The sequence below is a fragment of the Dipteris shenzhenensis genome, chromosome 21 (genome assembly GCF_047967505.1).
Source record: "Dipteris shenzhenensis isolate YYH24624 ecotype China chromosome 21, Dip_SZ_1.0, whole genome shotgun sequence".
Lineage (NCBI taxonomy): Eukaryota > Viridiplantae > Streptophyta > Polypodiopsida > Gleicheniales > Dipteridaceae > Dipteris > Dipteris shenzhenensis.
Genome location: NC_141616.1, coordinates 16,980,512 through 16,990,443, shown reverse-complemented (window position 1 = coordinate 16,990,443; position 9,932 = coordinate 16,980,512). Strand labels below are relative to the sequence as shown.

Here is a 9,932-nt window from a genome sequence, read left to right as displayed (position 1 = left end):
GTATCAGGTGTCCAAGATAAGATGCTTATGATTAGTAAGCAGCCATCAATTAGTTTATGGTATGCCAGACTTGGACATATTTCTACTATAGGTATGAAAGCCCTTACAGCATTGAGATACATTCCTGTTATGGATGTCTCTCAAATTTTATGTCATGATTGTGATGATGGTCAGCAGTCAGGATCCTCTTTTGTGAGGAAGACGGTCAGTGAGAGGTATGTTGAGCCATTGCAGTTGGTTCATAATGCAGTTTGTGGGCCTATGCCTACCATTTCACTAGGTGGCGCCTCTTACTTTGTGACATTTATTGATGCTGCTACAAAGTACATATGGGTATATCCGATTTGGTAGAATCATGATGTATATGATACATTTCAATGCTTCTTGGGTAATGTTGAAAATCAGTCAAGAAAGAAGCTATTGAGCTTGATGACTGATGGTGATGCAGAGTTTACCTCTTCAAGATTTCAGCAACTATGTGATACACTTGGTATCGGGAGGGTGTTGACCACTCCTCATCTTTCTGCTCACGATGCCTTGGCAGAAGGCATAAATCATATTCTATTGGATAGGATTAGTAGCATGCTATGATATGCAAGTCTTACCGAATGCTATTAGGCTGAGGCATGTAAGACAGCTGCATACTTGCTTAACAGGTCACCCAGGAGATCTCTGAATGGTAGAGTGGCATTTGACTTCTTGACAGGTAGGGCACCATGTTATGAGCATTTACGTGTGTTTGGCTGCGAGGCTTATGCTCATGGTTCCTGATCGAGGAGGTGTATCTTCCTTGAATATAGTGAGTCCAGTAGGGACTACAGGTTATGGGATTCTTCAACTAGAGAGTTGATACGCAGCCATAATGTCTATTTCAGAGAGGATGCTATGTTTAGACAACCTAGGACTATGGATAGCAGGAGAGTGGTGTTCCAGGAGAGTGTAAGTGCACTGATACCTCCAAATTCTTTGCAGGGGCAGCCCATATCCCTTGGAGTGGGAGGTTTTTCCCACAATGAGTAGGTTATAAATTTGGGACAGCCACGATTACTTCCTGATTTTGGTCAGAGACGATCAGATGTCTCAAGTATTCCACAGATTCATACTCCTATGGAGATTGTTAATGCATCTTCTATGAACAGTTACAGTTTACTCCCAGGATGCGAAGTGCCTCTTGCAGATGAGGATGAGGCTATGCATGGTGAGGAGGATACCTTGGCTAATGATGCCTGGTATGATCCTTGGCTAATGATGCCTGGTATGATCCATTGCCAGGACAGATGTGGTTTCTGCAGTTATTGACTCGGGTCATATTGCGCATGGGCAGGAATCATTGATATGTTTGCTTCGTAAGTGCCTCCATGGCCAGAAGCAATCCCCTCGAGCTTGGCTTCATAGGTTTGATACCGTTATGAGAGCTCAGGATGTGATGCGCAATGAGACAGGTTATGGTCTCAGTATTCAGGAGGTTGCTATCCTTCTGAGGTTACTTGCCATATGGTTCCTTATGGGCAGTCACACATGATAGTGACAATGACGTTCTCTTCATGTCTAGTTTATCTGCAGAGTTGCTTACCACTTCAGATGATGCATATTCTCAGGATTGGATTTTGGATTCTGGTGCTTCATTCCATGTTACTCCCCATAGGGAATGGTTCTCTACTTATGACAGTGGAAAGACAGGTTGTGTGCATCTTGGAAATGACTATGCATGTGACATAGTGGGAGTAGGTGACATAAAGTTTTCTTTTGCAAATGGGTCTGTATTTATTTTAAAACATGTGAGACTGTGGGAGAGGAGAGCACACACAAAGGGGTTAGGAGACACCAAAAGTGGTGGAGCAAAAGCTACTCCAGCTTATTCCTCTATCAAAGATATATGAGTATACATGGGCACTGTACAAGTGGGTGGGCACACTGCCCTTTACCCCAACAACCTCCCACTTAAAGGCAGTGTGCCTTTAAGGGAGTATAGTATACATATAATACAATCAGCCATAGGCTAAAAAAACAAGATGACCAAACCGTCATCCTATGGCCATCAGCACTTTACAATGTGCAAAGTGCATAGAGGATAAGCTGCTAGCAGACATCAGGTTTGCAGGATGGAAAATCACAAGCTGTAGATGCCTATCAACCAAGAGCTCATGCCAAATCTCATTGGGAGGGTGAAGTCTCACCACCACGTGCTCCTGTGCTAAGTCCATAGCACCCGAACTATCACTGTGCAAAGAAAATGTCTCTGTACCACCTGACATGCCCTACAATAGACCTCTGCTGGTCTACCCAACCTGCATCACCTGCATGCTGCTCCTGGAAGCATAAGGACCTGATGTCCACAACCGCTTCCCTACTGCCAAAATCTACCATAATCATGCTACCAACTCCCACTGCAACGGAAACAAGAACCGCTCCTCGATCTTCACTTTTCCTTTGTCCTCCCTTGGACTCTCTTCCTTTTGATTTGCACCCCAATTTGCATTCTTTTTCTTATCCTTTTGCTCTCTTTTCAGCTTGTAGCAATCCTTTTTCATATGGCCCTTCTTGCCACAGTGGTAACACTCAATGTTCCGTGCCCTGGATTTGCTACGAGACTTCTCTCTTTCTTGGGACTTCCCCCTGAACTGTGATCTACCCCTTTGTACATTTAAGGCTGCATCCTACTTGTTGCCGTCCATAGACTTCCTTCTAATCTCCTCGGCCAACAAGCTACCCACAACATCATCAAATTTCAGTACTCCACCAGGTGTAGAGTTACTGACAACTGTACGGAAGGTATCCCATGAGGATGGCAATGAACATAAGAGAAATATTGCCTTAGTCTCCGCATCAAAATTCATCTTTTGAGCCTAAAGCTGGCTGAAAATAATATTGAATTCATTCAAGTGAGAAGCAATGGAGACCCCTTCCTTCATCTGCAGCTCAAACAACCTCTTCATGAGGTAAACTTTATTAGAGGCGGTTTCCTTTTCATAAGTGGCACACAGTTTCTTCCACAAATCTTCCGTAGTCTGCTCATTTAACTACTATAAAATAAACAGACTCTACAAGATGAAGTCTAATAGTAGATTTTGCTAATGCATCCAACTCATTCCAATCATCCTTAGACATATTTGCAGGCTTAGCTTCAATCCCTGCCATGATGCAAATGAAGCAAAAATCCCAAATGCTAGTGCCTACAAGAGAGAATCACACCATGATGCAAATGAAGCAAAAATCCCAAATGCTAGTGCCTACAAGAGAGAATCACACCAAATACCAGGTGCACCCAAATGTGTATGCCACAATAGAGCGAAATATCACCAAAACTCATGTCTCAAAGCATCTGACTCATGTGCATACACTATGCATCCATATGAGCAAATCTGGCCCAAAAGAAAATGCCAATTGCAATGGCAATCCAAAATGCCAATAAGTGCCAAATGACTCAAGCATAAACACCGTCCACTAGCATATGCATTAATAATATCTCATCCAAGAGAGCATAGCACTATCAGTGCATCACCTGCAATGTGTCAAAGCTGTCCCTCAGCATAAAATAGCATCCATGTGCAAAGCGTCCATAAAAATAGCATCCCACAAGGCAATTTGGGCCTATCAGCGCATCCAATAAGGACCGCAATGCATCCAAATGGCCTATAAAACATCCATTGCAACCCAATGCATACCACGAATGAGCGCACACTGCTCAAACCTGCAACCAGAGTGATCTGCATAAGGTATGCTCAAGAAATCATAGTCCTAGGGTAACGACTGCTACTGAAAATAGAACCTGAGATGCCTCAAAACATGGGCGCCATTGCATAATAGGACTCAGCAAGAAAATCTGCAAATATCTCTCCTCTACCGGAACTCCAAAATCCCAACCGATGAGTGAGAAATGGGAGTCAACACTTATCTACTACCATGTGGCATAAATCTAAGGTTTCAAAACCTTAGAATGAAAAATGCATAACAGAGAGACGAAATCGAATACACAGAGATCTATAACTCTGAAAATCCTCTACTGAATCGCGTAAGAACTGACAGGTAGGGGTTTTTGGGCGTCCGGAACGCAATGGCATAGACGGTTTTGGAAACCGTCGTCTCAATCACTGGGTCCAACACACGGACTGAAAAACGTTTTTGAAAACAGAGCTGTTTGTAAACTCCACCGGAGTGCTCTGATACCATTACATAGAAGTTTTAGGACCTCTTGAGTCCACCGGAACTGACAGATCTGCAAATGGCTACTCCAAACTTGAGTTCCAACACCCGGGCAAAAAAACATAGAAACTGACACAGTGAGTCAGAAATCCAATGAAATGATCCCAGATTCAAGAACGAAGGTGTTTCCAAGCTGCTGAAGTGACGTGGACACCAAAAGCAAGCAATAGTTGTCTCTACAAGTCAATACAGAGTCTCTGTCATCGAACGGAACAAAGAAAAGCTCAAAAAACGACTTTTTCTTTGAAAACACTTAACAGGCTCTCAAAACCACTTCGCAAAACCAAAGTGACTTTTCCAAAGGTTCCTCCAAGGTCTCTACACACTCAAATGCAAGTAAAGTCACCCACAAAGCTTCCCACAGAGCTTCTCCTTCCTCCCACAGAGCTGCTGAGCTTCAAGCATTCACGCACGCTCAGCTAGATCACCCGGGCTCTGATACCAGTTGAGAGTGCTCTCAACGGAAGCAAGAATAGAAGAGGGAGAGAGAGAAACAGAGAGCCACACAAGTTTTGGTGGGTGCAGAACCACCCTAATCTTCTTTTTAATTCATTTATATATGTGTTTGAGTATTGTACATAACCGGGGTAAAGGCACAATGACCTTTAATCCCCACAAATTGAACATGGAGCATAGAGGAAGTCAGTTCGGGAGGGAGAGAACTTCGAGATGTGATAGGCATTGCTAAGATATGCTGAGTTTGGGAGGCAAAAGAGGCATAGGCAGAAGAGGATTGAAGGCGAGACTCGTCAATCATAGCCAGCCAAGAACAGGTATGCAACGGTTTGATTGAAATGCAGAAGACATGCAAGGAAATAGAGGGAGTGTCTTGTCAATATCAATATTGATATTTAAAATGGAATTTTAAATCATGACACGTGGCTTAAGGAAAAGGACAATACTACCTGCGTAACCAGTTTGGACTGTGGAATCTTACGTTACCTACCTTGAGAGACACGTTAATTCCCATGCTTGATTAATCGTCTGCATCGCCTTTGGATTCTACTTTGGACTTCGGGGAGAGAGTAGCAAGGGAACGGCATTCAGAGTATGCCTTACTGCGAAGTAGGACATTACAAAAGGAAATTTAAGAAGCCCAATCTGCCTGACGTTGTCAAGCAAGATGAGACCGATACAGTCAAAAGCTACTACCAGATCTATGGCCAAGGAGACATCAAAGTACTGCTGATCATGGGTATGGTTCTTGCTAGTGCGATGAGTGGCTTGAGAGACCGTCATTTTCTTTGTTTGAAGAGGTTTCTGGGTTCCCAATTGCCATTTTTGCGGATGTATTTGTGTAGCTTCCCAGTACCTCCCGAACATTTCAGTTGAAACAAACTCATATGCTGGCACTATATCTACTACCGCATCCTTTTAGACGAAAGTATCGCACTTGTATTCAAGCTTCATCATCCAAAGGGATACGTTGCAAGGAAAGACTAATGAACATTGCAAACCGATTTGACGAAAACGAACTTTCCTTATACGTGACAACATTAGAGGTTAATAAGTACGTTAAGGAAGCTACGCATTTCACCCGATACATCGACCTTATTATCCCATACGACTGGAGGAGTCTTGTGCGCTCTTCCGACATGATTCAATATGAATCCGCCAATGGCCGCATTGGTTTCGTCCAAGGAATAAATTAAGTTACAGAAGATGCGCATTGGTGTGCAGGTTTGGCAGCAACCCATGAGGGTTGGAATCCTCAGATTTTAAAGCTTGCTGGAACTAATACAACTAATGCTGCCAACGAAGAGGATCACCTGGCAGAACACTTGAGTGTGAACCATGAAAACGGTCGAAGTTTAGATGATTTTGCTGATCTACGACAGACTCAAAGAAAAAGCTCCAGTTTTCATGATGTCGAGGTCGCTCCAACTGGCATTCAGGTTTGTGCATTTGACAATCGTGGAGTTGGAAAGAGCTCTGCACCCCTGAACAAGTCTGAGTATACGTAAGTACTTTTCCAATCTTATACTCTGTTTGATTATATATATATTGTTGTTTTTGAGCAAAGGGTGAAAAACAGCGATTAATTTTTTCTATCCTATAAAACTGGGGAACTATGAACGCTTCTGTTCTCTCCAGTTGTTCGTGTTTCCCCTATGGGCTGAGTTCATCACCAGTGTAAGCGGCAGTGAGGTTATAAGTAAGGACACTTTCTTGGCTTGCATAACTCAGCTCTTAGTTGTGATAACCTTGCAACACACAGCTCTTATTTGTGAATTATCACAAATAACAGCACAATCTCATCTGACATCGTTTCTTTTGCGTCTCTGCTTGTTTTTAGTACTCCTTTCCTGTTGGATCTGTCCTGGGTTCGATGGCTTTTTTTTTTAAACCTTAGTATCCTACCTTGATAAAGCAGAACCTGAATCTTTTGAAGACAGCAAATCTGATTCCATTCGTGCAGCTCCTGCTCTACAGTGTCCTTATTGTCAGTTGTTGATTCCAAGTGGTATGACACAGGACCGCCATAATGGCCATGGATGCCGTGGCTTTAATGGATCACCTGGGATGGGAGAAGGCACATGTTTTTGGTCACTCTCTGGGTAGGCTTCAAATCGGTTGCATCAAATGTAGCTTTAATTGTAATAGTACCTTTACGTCCTGTTGTTTTTGGGTGCATCTTGTAACTCACAGTGCTCTATGCAGGGGCTATGATAGCCTGCAAGGTGGCAGCAATGGTACCAGATCGTATTGCCTCTCTCGCCCTTATAAGTGGAACAGGGGGTGGCTATCAATGCTTACCTAAGGTAAATTCGACGTTGCAAGCATAACTTTTAAGCTGGAAAGCAACTGTATCTTCTACGTGAGGATGGAAGTGTCTGTTTCATTATGCTTAATTTTATCAAGGGATTTCAGGCTCAAGGTGTCAAGATTGTCTTTTGTTCATTCTCTTCCGAGACGTGTAAAGCTTAGGAGGGTTTTACAGAGCCCGTTATCTGATCAACTAAGCTTGCTAAGGATCTTGATATCTTATAGATGCCAAAGTTGAGCAATACGTATTTTAGGACCACTTATTTAGCAAAACTTCATATAGCAGGTGTGACTACGTCAAAGTGGATGCTGTGAGCTTTGGAAAACATTGCCTTCATCCTTGTGGTCTCAAATTTACGTAAATAATGCATAAAATTAAAATAAGTATGAAATGTGCTCGTTTCGTTGCCAGTGGCTCAATTCCAAAGTAGTTTACTCATGATCTTTTCTGTGGTTAAAAGAATGTGCGTTGCCCTATCATCTAGATTTAGATGCTCGTCTGGAGAGATTAAAATGAAATAGTTTAGTCTTCACAAGCAGTTGTAGCTTGAACGAAGTGATTCTGGACTACCTTTTGATTAGCCTTCTCCTTTAGTGCTAGCCTTCGTCATGGCTGGGTCTGCCCTTCACCTCCGGAGTGCTGACAGAAACTCAGTACGAAGACTTTGTATAAATGGATGCTCAAGTATGTGTGGGTGTGTGGATTTGTATGTGTGAGAGCATATGTTTATACTATGGTCTACACCCACTGTTGGGCGCGTTGATGACGTCAGTGGGGATGTCATAGTAGCTAGTCCCTGCTATGCGTGATGGAGTTTGTGGTTTTCAACCTTATGAGTGACTATCATGAGATTGAAACTGCACTATGCTGTGTTTTTAGAGGATGAGTTTGGGCATGTTCCTCTATCTAGGTGTATGGGCGATTACGAATTGCTGTAAGGTGTCAAACCTGCCATCCACCTCTTCAAATCATGAAGAACATTGAAGCATGCAGGAAAGGCTGGAATCTTATTTTAAATCTAGACATATTTTTGGAAGGGGATGATGGGTGAAACGTCAAGGTTTTGGCCCCTAGAGAAAAATCGGTGAAGTTTCCAGGATTTATGGGCTAAAAGATGAAATAAAATTGCCAAAGAAACTGATGTGAATGAGTTTTCAAGACAAATTTGGGCAGTTACTTCAACCAAGTGCACTGTAATGTACTCGTCTTGTATATTTGCCAAAGAGATGTGAACTGTTGTTAAACCTTCAACACTTTTACAGAGGGGGAATCGTTTTTAAAAACACTGTTTTGATATCATTATGATTGTTGCTATTTTAGTTGTGTGTATCTCTATTTTGATATTGTTATGACTCTTTCTACGTTCTCTATGTGTATCCTTATAAAGGCTGGAATGCTGAGTTTCAATAAGCACTCTGTGCTAGCATCACACTTTTTTCATACAAGTCAAAACTGCTTGTGAAGACAATAATAATCATTTTAGTCTGTACAAAACAAGTAGTTCTGATGAAAGCCATAGATGATTATATGCAATTTGCTTATATTTTCTAGCTAAGGTGATAGATCTAACAGGACATGATCTCCTCTTGCTTCGATCCTTCCAAATCCAGACCTTATTTGAGAAGCTGGAAGATTTTTTGATCCAACAAGAACATTGCAGATATTGAACATTGCATTTCTTAGAAGATAGAACATTGCAGATATTGAAACTAATGTGTTAACAATGTTTATGCAGTTTGACAGCACGCTGCTGTCAATAGCATACCGGTTTTGGAAGGCAAAGTCTCCAGAAGAAAGGGCTCTGGTTGATCTTGATACACACTATACACAGGTAACATGGGGTCTTACACAAGCTAGTTCTGTCTTATTCCGAATTTATAACCAGCAAACTTTTCTCGGTTTTAGTGTAACTATACAGCTCATCTTTTTTGCTTCCTATTGACTGGAAAGTTGTTTCAGAAAGGTCCGGCATTGATGTTGCGAGAGCTGTTTGTAGTTGTAGAAGACCACGCAATTGCAACTAAGTTTGCAACTTACCAGTTCAATGCTTTCTAAAATCTCAGGAATACCTTGATGCAATGATTGGAGAAGTTTCAATGAGAGAAAAACTGTACAAGGTATACCTTTTGCACAAAGTTTGTGAGTTCTTTGGATTACGAGATTTAGATGCATTTTCACTTCTAATCAATGAGATGAAATTTGATAAAAGCAAGGAACAATTTATATAACCAAATTTTGAGCAATTTAGGAAATCTGAATGAAAAACAGAATACTGTAGTCATTGGATTAATTGTGGTAAGAACTACTTGCTTTTTACAAGGGTTTTGTTGCTCATCTCAACGTCAGGTCATATTCAAATTAGTTTTGATTGAAAGGCTAACCTCTTCTGCAATAGAGTTATGAGAATCATGCTGCTTAAGCCTTCGTTACAAGCTCAGTGCTACATATAGAGAAATGGTGCGATATTTATTATTGTCTAGACTTGTGTTGGTGTGGTATCATCTTGGTAGGGAACATCAAATCATTTTGTGACATCTAGGAAAGATTTGTGAAGGGGTTAGATTTCATGTGTTTTTCTAATTATAAAGCAAGAATAAATTTATCTATTCCTTGAGGATTCAATGGCTTAGTGGTCCACATCAAGATCTTCTGTTTGAAACCTCATTTCTTGTATTTTACATGCTCCATTTAGGGTGAGGAGTGTACTGATTACCTGCCAGAGACCTCTTCTTGGGCTTTGCTATCTCATATTTCACTATATGGTCCCTTTCATCTCATCATTGTTTGGGTTTCAGATAACCTGTCGATCCCCAGTCCCAATCGCTCTCCTATATGCTTGCATTCACAGTATATAGTGGGATCACCGATAAGATCAGGCATATTGGTCCCGTTTGGCTTCTGAATTGTCAGACATGTAGGCGTCATTCGATGCTCTCCAAAAGGACGCATCGCTTTCTTTTCC

At 41.7% G+C, this 9,932-nt stretch overlaps 1 protein-coding gene across 1 annotated transcript in view; it reads left to right on the top strand.

Annotated features, from left to right (window-relative positions):
• The first annotated feature begins 5,120 nt into the window (after nt 1-5,120).
• The window catches only part of LOC147888557 (alpha/beta-Hydrolases superfamily protein), a 30,227-nt gene continuing 25,415 nt past the window's right edge, over nt 5,121-9,932 (top strand). The window contains exons 1-6 of the mRNA XM_087392698.1: nt 5,121-5,398; nt 5,884-6,163; nt 6,679-6,761; nt 6,865-6,965; nt 8,706-8,801; nt 9,034-9,087. Coding sequence (XP_087248824.1) covers nt 5,254-5,398; nt 5,884-6,163; nt 6,679-6,761; nt 6,865-6,965; nt 8,706-8,801; nt 9,034-9,087 — 759 coding nt within the window. The 5' untranslated portion in view covers nt 5,121-5,253. The remainder of the gene's footprint in view (nt 5,399-5,883; nt 6,164-6,678; nt 6,762-6,864; nt 6,966-8,705; nt 8,802-9,033; nt 9,088-9,932) is intronic.